Source organism: Lepisosteus platostomus, chromosome 6 (genome assembly GCF_059453375.1).
Source record: "Lepisosteus platostomus isolate fLepPlt1 chromosome 6, fLepPlt1.hap1, whole genome shotgun sequence".
Taxonomy (NCBI): domain Eukaryota; kingdom Metazoa; phylum Chordata; class Actinopteri; order Semionotiformes; family Lepisosteidae; genus Lepisosteus; species Lepisosteus platostomus.
Window position 1 is genome coordinate 57,329,853 of NC_142616.1, and position 27,496 is coordinate 57,357,348.

Consider the following 27,496-nt stretch of genomic DNA (forward strand, 5'->3'; position numbering starts at 1 on the left):
TGAGGCCCCTCAGCTCAAGGAGGGTGTACAATTCAGAACAAAATGCAGACAAAACCTAACCTGCACATCAATACAAGTAGGAGGAAACTAGAGAACCCAAAGAACCGAAAGAAAACATGCATATACGCATGGAAAGGGACTGAGGATCAGAAGGAAACGTGGGATCATGCAGCTGTGAGGCAGGATGATCTTGGGTTCCCTTCCGTGGGTGATTACAAACCTCACTACTGTGCTGCCCTATTTTGTACATACTGTACTTTCAGGTCAATTTAATATTGTTTTCCAGAAATTTAGCAATATAACTTGGACGAAGAGAACTTAATAAATAAAGTCTGATCATCAATACTAAAATACTAAAAACAGTTTTTCAATTTTGATTGTGTGTGGTTCAGCTCATCACAGAACTCACAACAGTAGAAGAATACAGTATGTTTTCAGATTCTGTCACATTACAGTAAACCTTTTGTGTCTACTCTATAGCAAAGCAAGAGACAAATTAAGCAAGCAAACAAACAAACAAACAAACAAACAAACAAACAAACAAACAAACAAACAAACAAACAAGATATTATATTAAACTCTATATTGTGCAGTTTATATTTCAGAGAATGTTTAAGGTACTTGTGCCCAGAAAAGCAGTAATACTTTACTAGAACAGCAATAAATGTACCAAACTAAATTAAAACCAGTTCTGGGCAAAAACATCTTTTCTGAGCACAACATGTCAAACATTATCTTCATAGCTTTTCTTATGCCATACTGAGTGCATTCCAGGAAGTGTCCTCTTCACAAAAGGTTTGCTGATGAAGTAAGGGATTACTGCTCAACCAAAACTAGAACTAATGATTAAAACCAGATTGATCAGCTTTCTCTTTATCCTTTCACATGAAGAAACAAATCCTCTTTATAGTGCTTAAAAGCTGAGACCTTTTCTGTATAGTGTGCTCTGGCTGAGATAGTTGCTGGGAAATTACAGAATGTTCTGAAGAACATAAGAAATGTAACAAACAAGAGGAGGCCATTAGGCCCATCTAACCCATTTTTTTTCTACTGTACTTGTTTATTATTTTAAATAATAATCCAACGATCACATCCAACCACTTCTTACAAGACGTTTCAGCAATATAGCTGGAGAACATGTTACACACACCAAAAGCCCATCCATAAGGAAGTGCCTCTCGTTGTCAATTGCGCCATCTGATTCATATTTCACTGTTCATTTAGAAGAAATCTACTAGGTTGACTTTACCAATGCTTCTGATGATTTTGAATACTTGTATGAGGTTCTTTGTAGTCTTCTCTGTTCAAGACTACAAAGGCTCAGTTCCTTCAGCCTATTAGTGCAGGAGGATATTACCTTAAACCCCTAATTGCTCTTCTCTGGATAGACGCCAGGGCAGCAATATCTTTGCTGTAGTGTATCAACCAAAATTGTACTATACATATGGAAAGTGAACATACTGAACCTTTGAAGTCCATTTTTAAGTCATGCTCTATATGTAAGCAATGCTCATTTTCATTTTTCATTTCTACAGACAGTATTATCATTGTTTCATACTTTTCAGTTCTATGATTATGGCAAAAGTGTTTTTTGCATTTTAAGGTAAATAATTGAAAAGCAAAACATGAGAATAAAAATTGCTTTGCATGTGTATTGCATTACTACCACAACCAAAACTTCATTATAGGTGTTTATGTTGCAAAGTAAAGAATACACATATATACATGTAGTACATGCATCAAGTATATAATGTACTTATAGTACAGTATATGCACTGAGCACTGCAGACGTGAAAGAATAAATCTGGTGCTATTTTTTCTGTTACATTTTGGTGCTCTCATGTTCTCTATTTTAAAAATATGCAATTTGTAACTTTGATTACTATCACAGCCATGAGGAAAAGCAACATGGTTAGTGACAATTTATTTATGAAGACTTTTCAGGAAACTCAAAAGTGCTGAATAATATTACACACATAATCCACATCAAAGCAGATGGAAAGATAAAAAGAAAAACAAACTGACTTACAAAAAATAGCGGAATAATACTGTACATTATGCATTATAAGCTTTAGTGAAAACATACAGTAGGTCATTACGGTATTTATAAAAATCTGAACAGTTATGATGTCTCTAATGTGTTTAAGAAATGAGCTCCACAGCTGTATTGCTGCACAAGAGAAGGTTCTGTCACTCTTTGTGTGGAACCTGGTCTTTCACAAAGGTAGAAGTCCTGAATCAAGATTTCTCAAATTAAGGGGAGTTGGACTATATTCATCCAATACTGTATGCCTTTAAGATAACATGGATCAAGACCATCATGTGGTTTCTTAATAAGAAGACATCTTAAGGCACCTCTAAATTTCACTAGGAGCCTGTGCAACCCATAGCAGATTCAGATTATGTGCAGATGCAGATAAGTTTTAGACTGTGTTTTAACTTTAATTTTGCAAACTGAAATATATTTACATTCTTTATACTCATACTCACTTCTGTCTCCATTTTTTCCATCTCTGCCAGTACTTGACTTTGAGATTTCAGCTCACTTAGTACTGGATCACACATTGATCTCACTTTGTCCTCCACTACAACCAAGTTAAGATGGTTAATACTGTATATCAAGAGATTTAAATATCTGGTTTCAAGGCTCTACCTAGTATGTTAGTAAATAATTTAAGGTAGCAGTTAGTGAATATCAATGTTTTTTTCTATCATAAAAACAAAAATATGTATTTAATTTAAATAAAATATCTAGCATGTGATCTTTAAATATATATATCTATTACTTTTACTTTGAAACTCCTCTTCATTGCTTTCAATTGTCCCTATAAACAAAAAAATTAAACTGGCCACCAACGTTTTTTTCTACACAAAGGCAGTCAAATTGTTTTTTTTGTTTCAATGCAAAGATACTGTACATAATGCTACCGAACACAGAGTAAGATGTCAAATTCACACCATGAGTGCCTGTCTTCTCAAGCTATTTAGAATCACAGGGAGCCTTCTTACATTTATATCAATTTAGTTATTTCTGAAACAAAGGTTGTGCAAAGCAAAAGGCAAATTTCAATGATATACTGTAAGCTGTTCTCACTGACCTGTAGATAGACACATCTGTGTGTTTTGCTCATGGATTGCATATACTGTATGCATATCCCTCAGCATATTTTGTTGTACAGTATAATTTTCTTACATACTCTGTTATGCAAACCAAATGCAAGAGCACCATCTGCTGCTGCTCAAATGCCATCACTATCTCGGGCACTGATCTAGATTTACTTTGAACAGAAACATCATCCCAAAGAATACTATATACTGTATGATTTTTAATATACCTTATAAGTACTTAAATAATGAATATTGCTTGCCAAATCATGTATTGAAGAAAGCTACTTGATAAATATATGTAATTTACTAAAAAGGGTAGGACTAAGTAAGATAAAAGCTTAAATAATAGCCATGCAACTTACATTGCTTTGAACAAACATCCAGACCTTCAGCAATAAATGTCTTTCTAGAATCTGCCTGGCTCTCAATTCTATTTAAAGATATTTTTATCTGCAAAACAAATGTGAAAAAACAATTAAATCTTACACAACTTTTTTTTCCAAGAGAGTAATTCATCATTGTCTAACATGTTAATACATACATTTTTAGTGCAATACTGTATGAAAGCAAGAGGCTTTCAGAATTTGAAACTTACAATTGTATATTTTAAAACAAATGTATATATTAATGTATTAACTTACGTGATCCACGCTTTCCTCAAGTTTTGAAAATCTATTATTGAACAACTCACTAGAAGAAAAAATGAATAATTATGTTTATACGCTTTTAAAATACATATGAAATACAGGATAAACAGAATATGTGGTTATATCCAATACAATCCTATGCTCCCTTACAAAATGATAAGAGTCTGCATAAAATAGTGACTTTAATTAACAGCAGAAATCTATAACATTAAATACAAATGCAAATGTGTATAAATGTTATTATGAGCTGCTACAAATATTTCAACCAGTTTATCTTTGTACAGCTACTTACCGTATGTATGTACTATAACGGAATCATGCTCTCAACATGTCTGCTATGAAAAAATACTGTACCTTTCATCTTTCTCTTTAGCTTTTTTCTTGCTTTCTTCAAATAGTCCCAAGATTCCTTTGGCTTTCCCACATCCAAGCTGAGACTCTATAGGTTTCTCCCATTTGTCCACTCCGAAATTATAGGGCCTTGTCTGATATTTTGCTGAACCTTTTGGCTCATTTACCTTTAATGAAAGGGAAAGAAGTTTTAAAAAACACATACAAGACTTTCAGTTAGCTTACTACTTTTTCATCTTGCATTACAACTAAAGCTCATAATTCAAAATTCAAGGGTCAAAGGAGCCCTTTGACATCAACAGCCCTGTAGGTACATTTATATGGTGCTGTCTGGTATGAAAAGAACCATCCATCCATTCATTTTCTAACTGCTTCATCCAATTCAGGGTCGCAGGGGAGCTGTAGCCTATCCTGGCAAGCAATGTGCACAAGGCAGGATACACCCTGGACGGGAGGCACACACAGACTCAAACATGCACACATTCACACCAGGACAAATTTTCCCAGAAGCCAATTATCCTACTGCTATGTCTGTGGACTGTGGGAGGACACTGGAGCACTCAGAGGAAACTCACAGGAACATGGGGAGAACATACAAATGCCACGTAGATATCAAACCAGTTCTAGAACTGAACCCAGGGACCTTGTGCAGCAATGCTATCGCTATATACAGTATGTCAATGCTATATGACAATTTGACTTACTTCTTGAGAACCATGCTGAAAGGCCAGGGCTGTTATGGATGGCTGACTCATCTCCTGGTATGTATCCTGAGAATGACTGTGTCGAACCCGACATCCAGCCAGGAACATGGGATCTATCATTCTTGAGTAACCACTGTGGGTGCCACTCCTGCCAAAGGATAACTTGTTTCCCCTACGATCATTAAGATAAAAGGTTTTAAAATCTATTTTTCTACTCAGACAGGAAGAGAGAAGTTAATATCATTGACAGATCTAATTTATCATTAGAAATTACAAAGCATATTCAAAATTATCAGGAGAAACTTTTAGAGTAGAGATTAGGTGTACTAACAACACTTACAGTATCTGATTAGGGAACACCCATTTGCATCAGTGTTAATTCTGATCTTTCTTATTTTACTGCATATTCAAACACTCCTTTAAGTGTAAAAAATGTTTACCTTGTTGCCCCAGGAATGCTGAATATCTCCTCAACATTCAATAAATTGACATTCATATCTGTAGAGCTCTGATTCCTCTTATCTCCTGCCAAATAAAAAGATGCTAACATTGTTTTACATACAGTATTTTCCATATAGTTTTTTGGATTACTTCTATTTGACCTTGACAAGGTCAGCATTTTTCGTTCAGACTGTTAATTAACTTGGAATGAGACAAGGGCAGTAGCCTAACTGTGTTTAGCAAGGAAGCTACTGTATATAGCGTTTCTGAGAAATGTTCGTTGGTTTTATTTTTCTGGACAGAAAAGAAAAGTCGTAAACCCTGAACTTGGTTCAACCTGAGCAAATAGTGCTCACCTGCAGGGATAGTGTAAATGTACTCACAGTCACAAATGCATTTTTACCAATACTTGGACAAAGTGGACAAAGTTAAAGGCACTTGAGAGGAATCCTTATATTAGTAAATAGCGTCTATTTAATATGCGTCTGTCTAATAGGTGCCTTATGTGAATGCTTATTAATGTAATCTAGTTTTAGTTTTTCAGTCTTTGTATTGAGTGTTCCCAGTCCCGGTCCTAAAGAACCACAAACCTGTTGGGTTTCATTCCAGCTCAGCTTAAATATCTCATCAAAACCTTGGCTGAACTAACTAGTGGCCTGATGAGAATATTTTCTATTGGGATTGTATTTTACTTACAAAATGCAATCTTTAAAAAGGTCACATCAAAGATATTTAAGAGCTGAAAACAGCCTAACAGTTCCCATTAATTCTATTACTAATATGATTTGTATGTCACTAATTCAGTTGTGGAACAGAGCTTGGCTGGAACAGAAGCCAGTAGATGTGTGGGCCTCAGGAGTCAGGACGAGAATTGGGAACCCCTGGTCTAGGCAATAGCAATACGAATTCAGAAGTCTGTATAGAGGGGACTTGCTGCTATCTTATCTTTGTTTTACATTATTATGTGCATCGTACAATTTTGAATTGCAACTCCTGACTACGCATCCCCAGTCCTCTCCCTCACTATGGCCAGATAACATAAGCAACCAAAGGAAACGGGGCATAAAACATCCAGACGCTGAACCGGTTAGCAGCAAAATCATTCTACTTGGTTTTCTACTTGGAAACTTCATAAGTGGTTTTAACTTCAAGAGTTGTTTTTAACAGCAGTTTGAGGGAATAAATGTCACTGCGGCATAGTTCACTGTTCCGCCTGAAAGGTTCTCACTTCGTCTGCACTTTCATAAATTAGAAAAGTTTAAAATACAATAATTGTTTGGTGAACGAAAATAACTGACTCCCCCCCCCAAGTACAGTATAACTAGACGGCTTTAATGGAAAAGAGTCTTACCTCAGAAAATGGTTGCTAATTTCAGGTCGGACCGTCCCGGTTCTCTCGAGCGAAAGTAAGAAATACCGTTAAAATTACGAATGCGCGAGCCCGTCGCCCGCACTGCTAATCCGGGCAAAGAACCTACTGGAAAGAGAAGAGTGAGATTTAATAATAAAAAAATAATAATTCAGATTCCTACTCAGACGCATACAGTATCTCAACACGCTTTGCGACAGAGTTAAAAAATAATGGTCCTCGTGAAGCGTGGAATTTTAAATCGAGTTTCTCTAAGTGGCTTCAGATTTTGCTTCTCCTGGGCATATAAAATCAGTTTTGTCGCAACCCCTGAATTTTTTCTCTTAATCAGGAACAACAAGGGGAGACAAGAACAGAAACTTTGACGGGAGATACATTTTTAACATGTCAGGGTAGCAGGCTACCAGCGCAACTTCAGTATTTACTCGAGTAAGACCGAACAAGTAAAACTCACAAATTGGGTTTTGTTCCAGCTCATCTTGAAAAGTAAATCATAAGCTGAGCTGACAATAGGTTTAATTCACGCTATCCAATTGTTTTCGGTTTTTACATAGTGTTATAGTTCCCTTTGAATACAGCACATGACTAGCACCTATAGAATACGAATAAGTGAAATTCTATTTCATTCTTCTATTTCTATGATTTCGGTTCGCAGTAAAGAGAACATACAGCAGCTCACTAACAATAACCGGGACGTCGGTCCTGGAAACAGATGAGACGCTGTGTTCTAGTGTGCTGAGGTTTGGCCATCAAAACGTGGAAAGAAAATGAGCATCTGGAAAATAGTACACAAGGCATGAAAACAATTTTATGGTATGGTATAAACACTGCAAATTGTGTGCATAATCCAAAGAATCTGGTTTATACAGTATGCATAACCATTTAATTGCACTTGTTTTACAGCTTCTATAAAGGGTGTCTTACAGTCTTACTGCACATACAGGTACACATCAGTTCAAGAAACACCTTGTGCTTTACCCATGATCTTAAGGCCTTTTATACATATTTTTACTTAACCTAGTACTATATGACCGAACTGCACAGAGGCAGGTTCTTCAGCTCCGAAAACAACAGCAGTCCCAAACACAGTCTGACTATGTTTCATTGCCCAATGCCTAAGTCACGCCTGGAGCATCAATTGCCAAGCAACGCTGTGAACACTAACAGAGAGTCTTCCGGGCACGTCACAATTGATTTAATTAAGAAAGGATTTGAACTTTTTATTTGAAGACAATTTTACAATTTAGATTTCTGAAAATAACTACCGCTGCAGTGATGCCGAGAGATCTGGCTGGGTCTTGGGTAACGTTTTCATTGTTTTTGTTTTTCCTGGTAACTTTACCTTATTATCCTCCACTTTCAGTTTAGTTCTTGTTACATAAAGAGGCAATACAATAATAGTTATTACGCATATTCGAAAGGACGTCAGTTGTTTGCGCATCGTAGACGTCTCAAATGAAATAGGTAAATGAACTGATTTCGTGAAGGGTTATTAATATATTTCATGCAACTTTAGTGTGGAAAATTGTGTCGTGAATATAATCTCTAGTATAAATTCTTTGTATGTTCTACCGCATGTGATGTATCGCGGTGTAATTACTTGGACGCTTTGGATAGCCAACACCTTAGCTAAATACTAGATCGTTAAAATCATGTATTGAAACAAGTTAAAAAGCTGGAATATCATGTCCAATGTGAAAAGAAACTACGAAAAGGGCTTTTTGAAATTTCAATTTATTGCCTCTATAAAACATGCATACTGTAAATGTACTGTATAAGGAGGGCTTCGACCAAGCTGATCTCGCCAATCATTTTGACAGTAGCAGAAAAACGTCCACTTTTTGGAGTAAGGGGTTATTGAAAATGGATGGATGGATAATACTAATATTTTTAAAAGCTTTCATGAAGACATTTTCCGCATGAAGACAAAAACAAAGGATGAGAAAAATATTAATTTTACAAATTAACACCCCTAATAAGTCAGAATGCTTTACGCTACTTCGAGCATTAGGTGCATGGGAACAGAAGGTGATATCATACAAAGGGTCTGCAGTCTGGTCTTGAGACCAGAGAGGAGACCAGCAGGAAAGATGGAATATTGTGACTGAGCAATGATACTACTGGTCAGTAGAGTGGCGATTGTAAACGGGAGACCAGCCATTGAAACACTTGAGTCATAAGTACAATTGAAGTGTGAGATGGAAGGAAGTGCAGAAAGTCACAAACAGGGATAAAGTGCCACCAGTATTAGCTCATCTGTCTGGATCAGGCATTGACAGAGTAGGATGCAGCTATTGTAGTATTCCTAAGGTTGACAAAGCACACCACAGTAGAGCTCTAACGATTGAGAGGACAGCGATGGCTAAAGTATCCTGAAAGAGTTTAACATGTGTAGTAAATCCATTAGCCTTAGTCTTGGCACAATTTAACTGTGAAAAGTAAGGTGGAATGAACAGAACACAAGGTAGCCCTTGATGCTGATAATGTACTGATATAGGATTATGGGGTGGTGTGGTGACTCTGTGGCTAAGGACCTGAGCCTGTGGCTGGAAGGTTGCCGGTTCGTATCCTGTGGCCGGCAGAGGAATTCTACTCCGTTGGGCCCCTGAGCAAGGCCCTTAACCCCAACTGCTCCCGGGACGCCGTATAAATGGCTGACCCTGCGCTCTGACCCCCAGCTTCTCTCCCCGTCTGTGTGTCTCATGGAGAGCAAGTCGGGGTATGCGAAAAGACAAATTCCAAATACAAGAAATTGTATATGGCCAATAAAGTGATCTTCTTCTATATCTTAGAAATCCTGATCTCCTTCAAACTACTATAATACCTTTCAGTATGAAAAAGATTGTAGATTACCACATCATGTCAAACAGCGTACTGTTGGAGAGAGCAAGCCTCTGAGATTATAGGGGGAGTGTTTATTTTCTGTCTCATTTTCTGTTTTTCTTGGGTATAAATCAGCTTTGCTCCCAGACTTTGCTCCTGGTTGCCCGTAGGGGCAAATGAGGAATTTTCTTGTCTTACTCCACTTATAGTTCTTTTTTATTTTGCTTTTTTTTCCCTCCTCAGGAGAAATCCTGACCAGAAAACTGACCAAACATGTAGACATCATCAAGAAGCCACATTTTATTTTTAGCTGTTGTAGCTTACTTTTTTAATCCCAAATTTTATACATAACCTTTTGGAGCTTTTAGTTTAGCTAATTCATATAGTTACTCAATATGACTATATATACTGTAGTTGTTATACTTATACATATTGTATTTCACTACTTTCTAAATTATATAATACAGCAAAATGTGCTGAATAATGAAAGTAATGCATCACAATAAAATATTATAAATTACTCTGTTTTTTATTTGGTTTCACTGAGTGTAGTTTCCACAATGCTTAATTGCTTTTTAAAGCAGAGGTTCGTTTTCTGCATTCACCACATGATGCTTTTGAAAACAATATTTTATTTTCTTGCACCTTAGTTAAAAACTTTACAGTTAAATACTGTAATTAGATACAGTATATCATATACAGTATGAGAGGTATGGATCCATGGCCACTCAGCCCATCTAACCTGTTTGATAGTTAGTGATTAATTGATCCAAGGTTTGAGGGTCTGTCTGTGTGGAGCCTGCGTGTTCTCAGGCAGGCTTCTCTGAATGCTCCAGTGTCCTATCACTTTCCAAAGTCATGCTGCCTCGATTGATTCTTAATTGGAGACTGCGTAATTGGCTGTGTGTGTTCCCCATGATGGACTGGCATCCCATCCAGAGTGTGGTCCTGTTTTTTGCACTTTAATCTTCCAGGATAGGTTTGATGATTGACCATGACCCTTACTAAGAACACCTGGCTGTCTAAAAGAGCACTTTTATAAATTTGGTGGGTTTTTTGGTTTCTTTTTCAAAATAAAAAAATAATTATGATATTATTCTTAATTCATTAGCCCCTAGTGTTGTAGTTAATGTGAAAAATTCACACAATACTTGTATTGTTCCAATGGCTTAGTAGTAGGTACAGTGTACAGTATGCTGGAGTACAGCATACAGACCGTCTAGTTTAGACATGGCCACAAGCAGCTTACTTTATAATCAGATCAGGAAGGTATGCAGCAAAGGGCAATTCAACTTTCCATCCGGAAATTGGGATATTGACATATGGTTAATGGTTGCTTCTTAATCTAATTTGTAAAGGCATTTACTATGTGAGATGTTCTTATTGACCAAGACTTTTCAAATAATAAGGATAGAATAAAGGGAATAGAACTGACAGAACCAATGGGGAATTATACTTCTTTCACATACAACTTTTTGATGTTTGCTTTAAATCTATGAAACCTGAGTCAAGAGCGAGCGTTCAGAATTTTAAAAAAGCAGACTAAAAAGGAAGGAAGCAGAGCTTACTTATAGACAGTAACCTGGGAAGTGATGGTAAACATGCTAAATTAATTTTGTTTTAAAAAAAAGATATCAATAACACACCCCAAACTCGATAAGGGTACTTTTAGCATGACGAACACCGAGACATTACAGGGACCAGGAAGGCAGAAATCGAATAAATCTGTGGGTTTTAGTGTTTTTTTTGCAGACATACACTACTTACGGAAAGGAATGTTGTTTTAACTTTGGTTCTTGCCACTTGTATGCTGGCTTTTAAAACAGATCGCCTCCTGAAGATGCTGAAGAGAGCACAGAGTACCAGGGTCCAGAATTAGGATTTAACATCTTTGAGAGGACAGCCTGCTGTTAATCGTTGGCAGTCATTAATTACTGTTACCCCAGTTGTCACAATAATGGCCCAAATCGTACTCCGCACTTGGAAAGGCAGATGTTACCAGTAACTTTAACTGTTTGTATCTTATTATCACCTCGTTATTTTAGTGGATGCCTGTGGGTTTCATCAAAAAGGTAAACCTATCCCATTTTTTGCTTATAATCCTTTTCCATGCCTCTTTGTTTTAGAAGAGTTCAGGCATAATCCCACAGATGGCAGCTTTGCTCCACTGGCTCCTCAGCCGAGCACAGCCACCAAATGTCTGAACCTGCAATGACAGATGCCAGTTTTCCCTGTTACTGATTGTTAGTATGTCTATCATATCAAGAACATCCATCGCAGATGCTGTGATCTGATCAACAGCATGTGATGGAAGAAAAGGTTAACAGGTATGCTGGCATGGCAGGGATGCTGCCATAGAGGTCAATGCAACTGATGTGCTGGCATGTCTTTTCTACCTTTCAGTTTCCCACTGGGTATCATGGACACACCCGCAGTAAATCCCGCAATGACTTCCTGCAGGAGTATCGTCTAGCAGCCAGACCCTGTCCCCCAGAGAGACTCATACAGAGGCTCAGGGTGAGTCCCAGGTGGGGGCAGAACCACTTCCACTCGTGCTGCAAAAGTCCAGGTTTTCACTCCTGGTTTCTGGCTGGCTTCTCTTTCCCTTTCTGTCACATCTCTGCAACTCCTTGTCCCAGCTGTGACATACATGAACAACCTTTCTAATGTTATCTGAAACAGCTGGTTCTCACCTTAAACTGTATCGGCAGGAGATCCCTAACTGTTAAGTAAAGGAGCAGCAGGGTGCCTTACCTTGTTTTTTCTCTTATTCAAGTCTGGGGAGGTCAGATCTTCAGCCCTTCTTGTGGAGGTTCACCAGCTAGCAGCAGCCCCGTCCTGAAGTTTTTTTTAGTGACGCTCACCATACGTCACCCATACTTCGTAGGTTATGCATATCCTGTTGTCTTCTTTGAGTCACACATTTTGATTTTACTCACGTATGTACTTGAAACACTGTCATAAAATCTGTGACTCTCAATGACGGAAACATTGCGTTGTGCTGCATTTGTACTGCTTTATTTCTGCGCACATGCACAATCTTGGGTTATGAAAAAGAAATCTGTCATCCGCAAAAACATTTTGTTCAATAATGCTTTTAATTCTGGCAAGATAAATGTCGCAATCGCTTCAAAGCTAAAGCAGTATACCAGAAGACTTAGATTGCCTGGCTTTGCATGTACTTTATTCTTGGCTGAGCACGACTGGTTGGTTATAATGTTGTACGTGACTTAATTTCAGTTGTCCTGCTTTCTTTTGGCCCAGGATCATCCTATGAATTAGATTTTAATTTCCTGACATTTCCGGGCACGCATTTCCTTGTAAACGAATTCTAAATGAGAAATAGAATTGGGACACAAATCTGGAGGTGGGCAGCACTCAACGTTGTGGTGCACTTGGAAAATAATGAGACATAGACAGGGACAGAAAAAAATGCATGGACGTCTGCAGCGAATACAGAAAAGGGAAGCCCACCTAACGAAGGGTGGCTACACTAACCGAGCTCAAAGGAGTTAAATGCAACAGCCTTTCTGTTGTGAATAAAACCTCTGTCGGATTTAGTCATCATGCTTTCAGCTGAAGAGTACTTCAATCCCTCTTCAGACTGACATGATTGCTCCCCTGGACAGGTTTGTGTTGTAACGGCACTTTTCATTTCCCCTTGAAGAAAGCTGCAGTTGCCTGATTAGTTGATTGGACATCAGCAGCGCTGTGTAACATACTCTATTTTAATCAGCAATGGGACTTAGCATTGCCCAGCTACACTATTTTTCAGTTCTCAAAAAGGGGCAAGTGTGCACTAAATGGTTTCGGTATTCTTCACTCTAATTTCACCAAAATGGGCTCGTGCCTCTTTTTGTAGTTTATGTTCCATATTTTGGGGGGGGAAAGTCTTTGGTTTATACTGTACTTTGGGATGTTACGCTGACATACTGGAGTATTTCTTAAAGTAAAACATAAGACATTGACCATTAGTAGCACTTCTTAAAAAACCAAACACTAAAATACAGTTTAAATGAAAAAAACAATCCTTTTTAATGATAAAATTGGACCAGCTCGTTATCTTTTTTCTCAGTGAGATTATATTGTTTGACATGGACACGTTAGTTAGAATTAAAACAGTTATCAAAATTGTTTCTGGATCACGTGCAATGAAAATATACTTTCAGAAAAGGATTGCTATAGGCCTGAAAATCAAATATTGTCAATAATCATTCAGTAAAGCAAAATTAATTAGACTTGTTGCCAATGCTGAGCAGGGGAGGCAAAGATTTTACATTTTGGATAAAACAAAATTTACAAAACATTCAATTGCTGTTGCCTGTTCACCTTGAGTGCTGTTTTGGAATACTGTAAATATATAAAGCTTCTGTTGGAAATTGTACTTATAGTACTACTGTAGATAAGAAATTGATTAAATCACTGGCATACAATCAATTAAGCAAATCGTCTATCATCTTGTACTCGTATTATGACAAATCACTAAAAATTCCTTTCAGGAGCTTAGCTCGATGCACTGTGAATAAAATGTGAAATATGGAAAGCAAAAAGACTTAATCAAAAAGACACCGATTTGTTTCTTGAGGGGAAAAAATGATCCAATTCATAAACTGAATCATCGGTGCTGGTCTGCTCTCTATACTACACGGTAGAGGGCACTGGAGCATGGGATAAAGACAGGGTAAGCAGGGAATGATTCTTTATTAACAGACATTTCTGTTTTAAAGGAAAATCCAAGGAAACACAGTTTCTCCAAACACGATAACCGGCACGTGTTCCAGGGCAACGCGGTTTACTTTGAAAGTGTAAGTTCCTGTTACTAGACTAGGATATTAAAATATGACAGGTTCTCTCTTTATAATGGTTTACATGCAACAAATCTTAACAATTATCAAAGGACAAACAATGCAATGAGAGCCAAACAACCCAACTGGAAACTATATGGAAGTACATTAAGACTGAGCCTGGAGTTCAGTCATGTAGTCGAAAATGATACCTTACCTGGACAAGTTCCACAGATTAGTTACCTGCTTGTAGCCATGCAAATTAAATTGGCTGATTCACCTTTCTTATGTGCTTACTGTATATCCTTAACATGCATTACAAGTACCAGAGATCAAACAAATACCAAAATATTTAGTAAGTAAATAATATAGGCAATGATTCTGACAGATGTTTACCACCACTTGTTAAAAGTTAAAACTACTTGTTTTTATTGGAAGTGGGTTTGAAACTGGTCTTCAATTTTGCATTGAATGTTTTCTTCCCTTTTATTGTCATGGAGACATAATGAAAAAGTAAAAATCTTAGTTACAACAAGATGGTTCCTATCCCATTTTACCACAGTCATAAAACCTTACCCTGGTTAAGCTGCTTGCAGTCACTAAATTATTTAATCTTCTGCTTGGATGAATTGTAAGGACAGGCTCCTGAAGATGAAAAACTACAAGAGATCACAGGCCTCTCAGTCCCATTATTGGCACATAAAATGAAATAGTTGTCTCAGCAGCAGAATGATACATTGAAATCAAAGTGAATTAAAATAGTATGGATCTAAAAGAACATGCTAAAATACAAAAAATCTAATACCAATTAAGTTGTGTTCTTGGAAAACTGTGGTGTTTTCAGGCCTGGAAATCTGTAAAGCTGCTTTGTGACAATGTCCAATGTCCGCTATACAAATAAAACTGAATTGAATTGAATTGATAGTGTACAGCCGCAAGTCTGCATTAGAACTATTAAAAGGCAAAGGGACTTAAAAATCAGTTACCAGGTTTTATGCTCAGGCAATCGCAGCAATTAAGCAATAGACGTTTGTACCTACAGTAAATGGTTATTTCCAGTCAGGCTGTTGTTGTCCAAAGGGTCTGGGAACGCGGAGGGTGAAAACTGCCATCGCGGAAGGAGCCAACTTCAAACCCGACTTGATCGCCTGGGCTCCGCTGAAGGAAGAGCTGGCGAAAGCAGGCCCGGCCCACAGCACGTACCGCGCCTCGTTTTGGCACGCCCAGCCGCCCGCCGCCCACTCCCGTTTCCTGCTGCCCCACAGACTGCTGCCTGCCCCCGAGACCTACACCACCACCTACCGCCACACCTACAGCCACTGTCAGCCCAATCCCAGTGTCCTCACGGACATGATGACGGGCCGTGTGGTCACGCGGCCGCTGGAGAAGGAGGTCACCTTCGCGTACATGAACGGGAGGCTGGAGCCGAAAACCAGCCAGCCCAGGAGACCTCACACTTCCCTGGCCCCCCTCTCGGTTTCTGACTGCCTTAAGTGGCATGTAACACAGTAAAAAAAAAAAGAGAAAAAAGTAATTGCTTTCTACCAAATATGATATCTATTTTCAAATTTGTCTCATGGGCTTTTATCAGATCAGTGTTTCAACAATCGCCAATTTCTCCCCCTCCTGCCTTTATTAGTTGTGTGACAGTGTCACTTACCTTCTCTTCTAATGGTGTTGAAACGATGCTCAGATCAACTGTGGCAGTGCGGTGACTGAGAAAAAGACTATTTAGCTTATTTCCATCATTGTGAGAGTTATAGTGAGGTGTCCAATGTTTAATGCAAGGTAGGGTGGACAGGTTGCAGTGTTTTCTTCTGTTCCTGTTGTTGTGTGGACAGAAAAAAACTAAATGCTGCATCTGGTTTAGCAAAAAAGAAATCATTGGTAGTAAAACGTGGATTAAATCATGTCTCAAATTATTACAGCAAAACCAGGAGACTTCCTATATACATGTACAGCAGCACTAACGCACAACAATATTTGTTTTGAAAACCTATAATCAAGCTATTAAACCATGATTTGCTTTGTGCCCCAGCTGTTAGCATCTACTGTATATCCTTGAAATGTGTCTTTGCTATTTACTTTGTACTAAAAATTGTTGTGCATGGTGTTTGGCTATGTTGGTGCTCATGAATGGCGCTGGGTTCCTGTCTGTGAAGAATATGTAAGAATATTAAGTGTGGCTCTGGAAGCTTCTCCCATGTTTTCTGCCAGCCTCAGTAATCCTCGGTAGGCCATCTTTAAGGGACTTTTGCAGTGGGGTCACTCTTCACAGCTGTTCCAACTTTGGCTTTCCAGTCCAGTGCCATATGTGCAAGTTGAGAATAGGAAAAATAGGCTTTCGTCTCATCTAAGATCTTTTTTTTTGGTTAAATACCACATTTATTTTTGTAAAATATTTTCAGATTTCAGTTTGTAAATGAATAAAGAAGGGTAATAAAATGATTTTTAGGAAATGAATTCCTAGCCTGTCTTGAATTATTTTGAATAAGGTTCTTTTTATGGTAAGCAACAGAAGGTCTTATATTGCCTGTCCTCCAGGCTGCTTGTGGACTGACCTTTAACAGTGATGGACAAACTGTGCTCGATAAATAAGTTCTGCTTTTCCCTTAAACTGCTCATTAGCATAAAGATGAGGACTATTTAAAAATCTTACAAGTTGTCCATCGGACAAGTCTTGTAGGAAATGCTGAGAAAACAATTGTGTTCTATTATAACCTTTCAGTACATCATTCCATGTCAAATAACAAGGTTCCCATTTCACGTTTTTAAATTTAAACGTCAGCTACTGTAATACCTTCACAAATCATGGCAACTAAAGAAATAATGACATCTTCCCTTTTGGTTTTTTGGTTCTTGAACGAAACCTGTTGAAAAGAGCAAATAAAACCAGAATTGCAAAAGCTTGTGCCTGTCTAATTACCTACCTAATGATGACCTTGTCAATGGATTTCAGCATTTCACTACACTGTTAATAAGCAGTCTGTGTTATTGGCCTACATCCTGCCAATAACCACCCTGGATTTTATTAGTAATTCATGCAGCATAGGGCACATTTCCCTTGAACCCATCAAACATCTACCTGTGATTATGTGGAATTTATTCCTAGAATTGGTAATGAATACAAAATAGGGAGATTCCCTAGGGCTATAAAATGCTCTGTAGCGTTTGCTAACAGGAGAAGCACTTGTTTACACGACCACTAGTATGTTAAAGCACTATTGTGAGTCATTTATTTGTGTATTATTAAGGCAGGGTAGCTAAATGATTGAAGATGACCTCATTTTTAGTGTTGGTGACAAAGCAGGGTGAGATTGAAACCTTCCTAACCACAAATTCTCAAATGTGTAACGTTGTGGTATTAGGAAGGCGTCCATTAAAAAAAGTCCAACAACAAAAATAATTCCAGCTGTTTCAATGTTACCGCCAGAGCCAGAATGACAAAATTCGAAAATCCTTGATATTTACATGCCAAAATATGAGACATCATAAGAAGCTTTATGACCAATTCTGTTCAAAGTGTTATTTGAATGTAATAATAATGTAATCAATTTACAGTACAGGAGTGGTAGATAAGTGAAGGAGACTGAGAATCCCTGGCACAAGATTCTCTTTCCAGACCCATTCTGACCCACAGCATCAGGCTTGGTTCCAGTTACAATCTCATTCTTTAACTGCTTTATCCAATATAGGGTCCCGGGGGAGCCGGACCCTATCCCTGCAAGAAATGGGAACTCGACAGGATACACCCTGGAGGGGACTCCAATCCATCTCAGGTCACACACAGACACAAACACGCACATACTATACTTACAGTTGAGCCAGTTTTTGTGGAAAGACAATCACCCTAGCAACATGTCTTCAGACTGTGAGAGGAAACTGGAGCACTAGGAGAATGTACAAACCAAACAGATAGCACCCAGGAACTGGACCCAGAGTCCCAGCACTGTATGGCAGATAACCACCGTGCCACTTTACCACCTTAAATAAATATTTTCATTTTTTATTTTACTACACAGTGACTGTGGAGTTGTAAAAATACATCTCGTGTTGTGCTACTGTACCTCGCGTTTTACATTTCAAAGAATTCTAACAGTACAAGACTAAAGAACAATAAAAAAAAACATTCTGTTCCTGTCCTCTGTATCCAGTGTTCCCCTTTCACAATTCTAAACCATTTTGTTTAGGATTTACAAACACTGTTGTATGGCTATGAATGCAGCAAAGTTTCTCAAAATGTGTCATTTAGATTTACATAAAACATTTATACATTTGGGGGCTATAGAAAAAAAGCTGAGGAAACTTCAAGAACTACACAAAAAATAAATCTTGAGATTTCATGTCGATCATCATTCAACATAATGCGCACTGTAATGTTTTATTATGGTAATTGCAGTTCTTGTAATGTGTGAGTTTTACTAAGGCACCTCACTTCTCTTGAATAAATGCCATTTTCAATAGTCTGACAGACCAGTAATGTACACCCTTACTGGTGTATTGAATTTAATACATCATAAGTGACAAGCCACACCTCTTCGTTGTATCCAAGCAGTAAAAAAATAAATAGAAAAGGAGCCAACACGTTGATCAGACATCAAATAAAGTCTTTTATTATAGAATTTGTAGTAGAGGCACTACCTCACAAATATAGGCACTGAACTACCAAGTCAGCTTCACTCTGTGTAACATACACACCTTCTAATACAAAGAATTCACAATGAATTCACATGTCAGTGTCACAGTACTGCTCCTCACAGTCTGTAGCTACCATCAGTGAAAGATCAGGAAAGCAGAGAAAGTTCATTACACATCAGGATCTAATCTGGGAGACTTGATCACCAAGAGAGGACTCACATGGTATTGATCCACCCAGGTCAATGTCCCATTCTGGAGAAGTTCAGAATCATAATGTGGTTCTTGAAGGAGCTCTGCTTGTTTTACCCAAACAAAATTGATTGATGCCTCTTTGGCATTGTGTCCCTGGCGTGTTTTGCCACATGATCTCATCACCCCTGTTTAGCATGTGTAAATACAAACAAGAAGGAATATCAGTCATGACACATGCCAATCAGTACTACCTCACCCTCTTTTTGATGCAGTTTTATTTAAGGAGTCCAGGGGACACAAGTAAAAACTACAGAAAAGAGCATTTAAAACTCAGAACAGGAAGCTCTTAGTATTTACCCAAAGGGTTATGGGAGTATGGAACAAGGTACTGGCTAAAGAAGTTGATACCCAGACCTCCTTCAAGAAACAGCTGGATGAAATTTTTGGATTCATATTCTACTATAAAACAGGCTACACGGGTCAAATGGTCTGCTCGCATTTGTAACCATTCTTCTGTTCTTATTGAACAGCAAAGGAAAAAAAAGTGTAAACTATGATGTCCAGTTGTATTACTCAAATATATTCACCCCAGCAAATTCAGAATGTGTGTGCGCAGTGACCTGTCACATCAAATATTTACAAGATTCAGAAACTGTCGGGAATTTTCACTGAATACTCCTTTCCGTAATGAGAATATAGATCAATACCATGTAAGCCTTCTTTACAGAAACAATGACAAGACCCATTTAACACAAGCCACTTGGAGAAACTGCGACAGATTTTAAAATACAAAGGCAGAGAGAATAGCTGTGAGGATATCAATAATGAAAACGAAATGTTAAAGGAGTACAATATTTATGCGATTAGGTTCTGACTTTACTATAACCACCAAACTCCTTGAAATGTTATAAAGAATAAGAATCATGTTTCAATTACAGCCTTTAGCAGGTTTTCCTGAGTTGTTCTAGTGTATCTTTACTATGCATTTTCAATACTGAGAGGAAAGTGTGAAAGGTGAAATATCTTTAGGTAAACCTACCTCAAGGGATTATACTTACTCATAACTGAAGAGCTTAAAGCACTCTGTCAAAGCCCACGAGTTAATGACCACCCAGTGACACGCAAGAGACCTGTTCTGTGCCTGCCCTCTATATAACAACCTGCCCTGTGGTATAGAACACAAAAGAGTGACCCCACTCTATGCAGTCAAGAAAGACAGAAAAATATTCGGATTATTCAGAGTGCCTCTTAATTCTCCTTTCACTGAGCAGAGGGCAACTACAGGTTTCCTGTTATTTCAGGTGAGAAGTAAAAAGCTAGTTGTTAGTAAAGAAAAAAAGCTAACAACTACCACAGACGTTTTTTTTGTCTCCACTTCCTAGGCGATTCCTCAGAGGCAAGCCCTGTCTATACCATCCATGTGCACCTGCTAAAGAAGTCCCATGACATTGAGGCAACACTTTAGTCTGGGAATCTGTCAAAAGGCATTATAAACAACCGACGGTATATACATTTCTAATGTACTTCTGGTAAATATTATTACAGAATAGTGTTTAGAAAAATAATAAAACTAACATTACAAGTAATAATATGCATTGTCAGACAAAGGAAATGCATATACTCACTTTTTAATTTTACTATTACTCTTAACAGATCATTTCCATTTGCAAGCCATGGGAGAACAGCAAGTCAGAGCTCATTGTGGTTTCTGTGGTGTTACAGTAAGTAGACAAAAGAAAATCCTGCTGTGGACTGAATGCCAGTCCGTCACTGGGATTACCCAAAGCTGTGCTGGTAAAGTACTTCAATCAAAGTACAACAGAAGGTTGGCAGCAGGGACTTGAACCCACTACCCACTATTCTGAGCCCAGAGACATACTGTACCTATGGTGCTCCAATACACTTGACTATTACTGTACAAACAAATCTCACAAAACAGGCAGGGAGCGTATAATCACTCAAGACAGATGCCTAAGTAAAAGTGCTGTAGTTAAAGTGGTTTCATTGTATTTCATGTTGTCAGAAAGACCTATTTCTACCTTGAAATAATACAATGGGCACCCCAGGGCTTTCCAACCATTTTTAGTGGAGTTATTTGGTGGACACTACTAAAAAGGGTAATAAAGAGAAGACGTTTACAGTAAAGATATGGAGTCCATAACCAAACCCTTTCAGACAGTTTACAGGTGACAGCCTGACTGGTGGGTTGTAACCTCTGGCTGCTGAGAGACAAGGGCACAAAAAGAGCAGGCACATTAAAAGTTACTGTGATATCTTGCCGATTAGTATTACAGTATGTGGGAATAACTTGATTTCTCCATGTGTTTTCACCAGTTGATTAGGAATCACTCAACCACCAAAAGAACAAATCCACTTGTTAAACCTACCGCCTATGTCTTTCCAATTTGGCAAAGGTCAGATTAAGAGCACAAGGAAAACTAATGGATCAGCTAAGTACTGGTACACTATGCTTGACAGAACCTATTAGAGTCACTCGATACTGTACATATTGAACACACCTCACTGAAAAATCTCACAACAGCGATTTGTTTGTCCACAGTGATTTTTACATGTAGAGTCGAACACTTTAATACTTTGTAAACCTTTTAGGCTCTCCATTGGGTTTCATTCAATATTTCTATACTGTGCTTCCTGTGCAGAAACTTAACAGAGCCAAAATATCACTTTTGTGCTAACCAAGAGTAGAGGAATCTACTTGATTCCCATATGAATCCATCCAATCAGTCTAAGCTACTCTGTACTACCACAGAACTCAAGAAACCAGATTTGCATTGAACAAAAACATTAGTTATAAAACAAACAATGATCCATTTCATTTTGCCTCTCTTTTGTCTATAATGCCACAGCACAGGCCTCAGCAGGCGTTATTTTATCACCAATTTATTTCTTACTCACACACAGGATTGTGAAATGCAAGTGAGAAAATCGATTTTCTCTCCCCTGTTCTGCACAGTACAGAATTACACAGAATAAAACTATGCACATGCTCACTGGAAACAGCATTCTGCAAAATGAGCATATGTAAACCATATTCCAATATGCAAATGATAACATTTTGAAAACAGAGTGAACTGTTAGGGTCCTGTTGAGGAACCAGTGAGTGTGTAATATGTGAAAAAGAAGGAAGACAATTTTTAAATCACACTATGCTTTACGGTTTTTGAAACCCACTCATCACCATTTAGACAGTATCTTATTCTAATTAGGCTGTTCTCAAGGTACAGTATATTTAACTTTGCCAGGACCTCATCATTTGACCTGATTAATAAGACAGTGCCCTACCCAAATGTGGATACTTCCTGTAGAATACTGTACTTCACTGTGAACAGCCACTGAATAATATTTCAAATAGTATAAATTCATAACCAGTACATTTGTTCAAGTTACTGAACTGCCTGTCATTTAAGAAGATGTGTCTGGATAGCTCTGTATCGCCTAGTTGTGAATAAAGGACTTGTTCCGATGCTATTACTGCTCAGGCGTCCTGAATACACGGAAAATGTAAGCTTTCATTAGTTTTCCCAAAACTCTCACTTTATACTTTGAACTTACCACTTAATTTCCACACATTAAATCCAGCAGTTACACCATGATTACAGACAAGATGAACAATTTGCTTTTTGAAGTTAAAACAATGAATACTAAGACTTTTAATATCCACAAGAAACAGGCACCAGAATATTGTGCACCAAAAGGTCTCTCAGATGTGAAAAAAGTTAATACCACAATATTTTCAATTGCCACTGGCCACTGTTCAAAAAAAGGAGTATAGGACTTATTTTTAATTAAAGTGCCTTTAAACAGCTTCGCATCACCTTCATACTCACCTCAAAGCCTTTGGCAACTCTGAGTCTCAAGATAAACCACTTCACCTCATTTCTTTAATAACTTCTGGCTTCATTTCTAGGAGCTTTGCAAGATGCTCAATACTACACCATACAACGACAGATGTTTTTCTTTTTTTATTCTACATGCTAGCTCATTACACATTTTGAGCTTGCCTTAAAACAAATCAGTCTGCTGTGTGTCTATCAGCTTTTGCAGCATGCTTAGATCATGACTGGTACAGTTATGGCCATTCAGGTTGTCACGAGCAGACTAATAGCTGGTGTTCTCATATTTATAAAATATAGGAACAGGCAGGTAGCAATAGTTTTAATTATTAGTCAACTCGTGTGTAGCAAAAGAAATATAGCACTTAAATTGGAAGTGATACTGTAGCTGATGGACATAGCCGATCCCTGTGTGTCTATGTGTTTCTGTGCACTTACTGTATCTTAGGAAATGGGTGTCAACAGCAAGCTACAGTACATCATTGTTGTGACATCCTTTTCCCTGCAGGGCTCTCTGTGTACTATCACTCTATACTGCTAAACCCAATCATGAAACGGTGTCAGTTTTGAAGAATTGGGATCTCTAAAGCATCATGTAGATCTTCCAACTAAAAAAACAAGGGAAAACAGAACCTATACGTTTTTGTGAGGAAACGTAGATGTTGGCACACTGAAATGGTGATTGGTCATTGAGCAATCACTGACTCATTTTCTGCTAGCATAGCTGTAAAACAATTCAGTTATACAGACTGATGAGCAAATTCCTGTCGATTGGGGGTGATGAGGTCTTCTCCAGAAAACAAGCTGACTGAAAAATGGCCAATTAAATTGTTCCCTATAAGATGAAGTTACAATAGATATCATTTTCGTTAAAAAACAGAACTAAAACGATTGCAAAGATATTTATAGTTTTTGATCACCAGCAGAATGATTGATGTTTTTATTTGTAATTTTTTCCAGGTTGTTGATTGTCTTTGACTGTGTCAGCACGGCCTATCCCAAGTAAGGATAGAGGTTTTCTCAACATTATACCAAAAATGCAGATTCAAGAAAGCAACTACAGTGACACAAAAGCTACTGTAAACTGTTAAAACCTCTATCCCACACTACTGAACACCTCTCATTCAGCTTTGTTGAAACGGCTGAAAATCAGTTCATACAAAACCACTTCAGATACACGTTTTTGTTCTACTTCAATGACAACATTCATTCAAAATGGCTTTTGGACTGATTTTCAATCTAGACTGGACTTCACATCCATTTTTAAATTTGGGTCTAGTTAATACAGTAGGTGATCATATTTGAGATCATATTTGAGCCCAGGTAATTGAATAAATGGAAAGCTTGGGAAAAAATGTTTTTTCCCACATAAATGGGAAGCATTTTTATTTCTAGAATTGCCAGAATTGCTTGTGCAGCACAAAGACAAAACTAGTTTGCTATTTCTGCTAACTGCAGCTGAACTGGAAATAAGAGTCTTTGTTTTGATCCTTTTACCTGTTATACTGTTGGTGTACAGTATGCTGTGGATTCCTTCAGGAGCTCAGATCATATCATGCTCCAGCAGCCAACACCAAAGGCCTGGATTCAGTTCAATGATTATGTGAGCTACAATTCATCCAAATGTTAGACAGCATGGCTGTTTGTAGGATTGTTTCTTTCTGTAACTTTACGGGTCTGTTGTACGCATCCATCCCAACTGATGAAAATATATTTATAACAAAAAGGCTGGGGTGTTTCCAGAGTAATCAGAGTAAAGAAGATAATAAACAGTATTTTTTGTCTTATATTTCAAGAGGTGTCCATTTCGTTAGGATGGACTTCCATTGCCTTGAGAATGTTCAGGTCATTTCTGAAGGATGGTTGTTGGGAGAGACAAACAATCCAGTGTACTAACAGGGAGAATTCCACAATGACTTTGTGAGGGTTCTTCCGCTGTATAACTTGACCAAATGTGGTCAAGACGGTTAAGTGGTAAATGTGTCCACCACTTATTCCACAACTCTTTGATATTTGAAAAAGATCAGCCTGTCTGATGACACAAAGCAGCCAGAGGTACTCATGTCGCATTCACTTTCCTTAATCGCATTTTCTAATATGTCTGCTTCGAAAAAGGATCTGTCATGTTTTGAAAAAAGCCAGAGTCTTACAAAATATAGACAAATAATCTGGCATCATTCAAAGCTGGCTGCATCCAGTCCTGAAAAAGAACAAAACTAATTTCCTTCTGTACAAGAAAACGAGTTAAACTCATCAGCTGATGTAATTTCTGTTCACTTAAAGTGGAGATTTCGAAAAGGTACTGTACTGTATGTTGAAGATGTACAGAAAAAATAGAGAGAGTTTTCATACCTGTGTTTTCAGAGTGCACTAGATACAATGCACCAAAATCATGCCTTATGCAATTTAATTTCCACTGTGACTTTTGCAGAATCACAAGGGTTTTTTTCATCGTGTGGGAAACAAAATAATTTGCTGAAGAAAAAACCTCCCTGTAGTCCTTCTTTAAAAAATCATCTTCTGGATTAAAATGTCTATACTGTAGTTTGAACAGAATTTCAGATTTAAGACATTGCCATTACCACTTCTAAATTAAATGTCTTAAATGCCCGTCAATAGCGCTAAATTCCCTAAATATATAGTTTTGTTTCTGCACTATGGAAAATATACATTTTCTAACTGTTACCCAAACTGAATCAATCATATTAGTAAATTAAATAAATTAAAATTGAGATGCAAATTAACTTTCATGTAATAGAAGAAGAAACCCCATGCACTGGCTTTAAAAAATGTTTTCCAATTTGTGGCTGCTACAGGCAGATACTGCGGTATGGCCCTAAGCTCCTTTTGAACGAACACCCTGATTGGAAATTGATAACTCTGCGGTACAATTCAGATCTCTTTCACTTTCATACTCCTCGAGTACATAAAAAGCTCTTGACTCCAGAAGAACAGACTCCAGTGGATTCTCTTGACATTTCCCCTTGACTAGCTATCAGACTTTGGAAGATAGAAAAGGTCACAAGCTGGAAAGCCAGGCTGCTCTTCCAGCTGTGGCCGAGCTGCGAACTGGCATGGTGCGCGGCCTGTCCCTCCCTCAGACGCTCTCGCGCAGGCAGAGCGCTTCCACAGCGTTGCTCGGGCCCTGGGCCACCCCTCCAATGAGGAAGAGCATGTGAGGTGTCTGCAGGCCCGCGCAGGAGCAGCGAGGGTTGGGCAGGGGGGCCAGGTACTCCCAGCGCTTCTTCACCGGGTTGAAGCTCTCCACGGAGGCCAGGGGCGAGGGCTGATTGCCTATGGAGACAGAAGCACACCGTCAGCGAGGGAAAAAAGGGCCGCACGTCCACATACAGCAGCACAACCCAGTTTAGATGGGTCGTTTTCTTATAATGGGAGGTCCCCGACCCCACAAACCCAACCACTGAGCCCCATCTTCCTTCCAACTCTTCTGTAAGTAAGCCAAAGTAAAGCATACATACAGCTAACTTTGCAGCATTGTGAGCTGAAGGAAATGCAGACAACAATCCAGACAACTACAGAATCCTGGTCTGTAAAGAGGAAGACCACCCAAAACTAGTGAACTTCCCACTTGTCTCCTCCATCTTTCCTCACAGGTGTCTGTGTGACTGCTGCAGGTGTCACCATGTACCCAAGTCAATACTCCAGAGGGGGATGGGCTTGTGTCTGTTCTGTTTCACATGGGTTGTCAGTTACAAAGCTGCTAATTTACAGACATCATTACATTGAAGGCTTGCGAGTTTATAAGAGGAAAACAAAACATTTAACATACATAGGGGGATTGGAGCGCTTTTCATAATCAGATTTTAAATTCAGTGCTTCTGCACCTTAGACATTGTTGATCCTTTCTGTTAATAGGCATAACAGTGCCGTTCCTATTATAGAGCTACATCTTGGCATGCAAAACCCACACTAGGCAACCTAAATTGCAGTTAACAATTGTTACGTCTTGCCCCATTTTTACAAAGAAAATGCATCAATAAATAAAAAAAATATTTGTTTGCTGAATTATTTACCACATTGAAACAAATGCAAGGTTTTATTGTGGAGTAATTGTTTCAGTAATAGTCTCAAATGTACTGTAAAAGGACCAAGATGTTCTGGCAGTGTGAAAAGAGAGCAGATTCAAATCTGCACATATTCAGGGAAGAACAGGAAGATCTGATGCACGATTAATCTTTTATTAATTATCACCAGCAACATTCTGTCTCCAAAGCAAGCCATTCCCTTTCACTCACTGGATGAACAGAAACATATTAACTCTTTTTCCATTCTTTGCTTTGACAACAATTATTTGGTTGCATGTTTTCGGAGATTGTCACTGATTGTTCAGTTTTTTTTATCATCCAAGACAATAATAGCTCTTAATGGTAGAAGAGATAAAGCGTACACTCAAGTTCCTCACGAAAAAAGATGGAACTCTCTTGTTGAGCCGGGTGGGGATTTTTAAGCCTAGCTCTAAGACAGCTGCACAAACTATGGTTTCCTGAGAAATTATGTGTTAGATATACTACATCAGGATTATTACTGTCACGATCGCTACTCCTCCTCTTAAGGGCGCTCCAGC

At 38.2% G+C, this 27,496-nt stretch overlaps 3 protein-coding genes across 8 annotated transcripts in view; 1 reads left to right on the forward strand and 2 right to left on the reverse strand.

The window, feature by feature from the left end:
* Positions 1-7,730, reverse strand: part of iho1 (interactor of HORMAD1 1) — a 52,233-nt gene extending 44,503 nt beyond the window's left edge. For 2 of the 5 annotated variants that reach the window (XM_088636538.1, XM_088636534.1), the window contains exons 1-9: positions 7,638-7,701; positions 7,290-7,395; positions 6,603-6,728; positions 5,251-5,335; positions 4,811-4,982; positions 4,110-4,273; positions 3,750-3,798; positions 3,471-3,558; positions 2,491-2,585 (exon numbers count right to left, since the gene is read on the reverse strand). In XM_088636538.1, coding sequence (XP_088492664.1) covers positions 2,491-2,585; positions 3,471-3,558; positions 3,750-3,798; positions 4,110-4,273; positions 4,811-4,982; positions 5,251-5,306 — 624 coding nt within the window. In that variant the 5' untranslated portion in view covers positions 5,307-5,335; positions 6,603-6,728; positions 7,290-7,395; positions 7,638-7,701. The other 3 variants (XM_088636536.1, XM_088636535.1, XM_088636537.1) reach the window with 3 other exon arrangements.
* A 36-nt stretch (positions 7,731-7,766) lies between these two features.
* LOC148661972 (ciliary microtubule inner protein 7-like) lies at positions 7,767-16,690 on the forward strand. 2 transcript variants are annotated; one of them, XM_088636541.1, is made up of 4 exons: positions 7,767-7,922; positions 11,847-11,960; positions 14,171-14,248; positions 15,287-16,690. In XM_088636541.1, exons 1-4 carry the CDS (start codon positions 7,896-7,898, stop codon positions 15,737-15,739), a joined length of 672 nt encoding a protein of 223 aa, XP_088492667.1. In that variant the 5' UTR covers positions 7,767-7,895; the 3' UTR covers positions 15,740-16,690. The 2 variants fall into 2 exon arrangements, with proteins under 2 accessions (XP_088492667.1, XP_088492668.1); XM_088636542.1 differs by having other exon boundaries at positions 15,308-16,690.
* A 2,127-nt stretch (positions 16,691-18,817) lies between these two features.
* klhdc8b (kelch domain containing 8B) overlaps positions 18,818-27,496 on the reverse strand; it is a 100,575-nt gene continuing 91,896 nt past the window's right edge. The window contains exon 6 of the mRNA XM_088636555.1: positions 18,818-26,205. Within this exon, the coding sequence (XP_088492681.1) occupies positions 26,009-26,205 (197 nt within the window). The 3' untranslated portion in view covers positions 18,818-26,008. The remainder of the gene's footprint in view (positions 26,206-27,496) is intronic.

Excerpts from the sequence above, each read along its gene's own strand:
- LOC148661972 (XM_088636541.1), top strand. The coding sequence starts at position 7,896 with ATGCCGAGAGATCTGGCTGGGTCTTGG. Across the intron at positions 11,961-14,170 it reads GACTCATACAGAGGCTCAGG|GAAAATCCAAGGAAACACAG; the intron begins GTGAGTCCCAGG and ends TCTGTTTTAAAG. Across the intron at positions 14,249-15,286 it reads ACGCGGTTTACTTTGAAAGT|TCAGGCTGTTGTTGTCCAAA; the intron begins GTAAGTTCCTGT and ends GGTTATTTCCAG.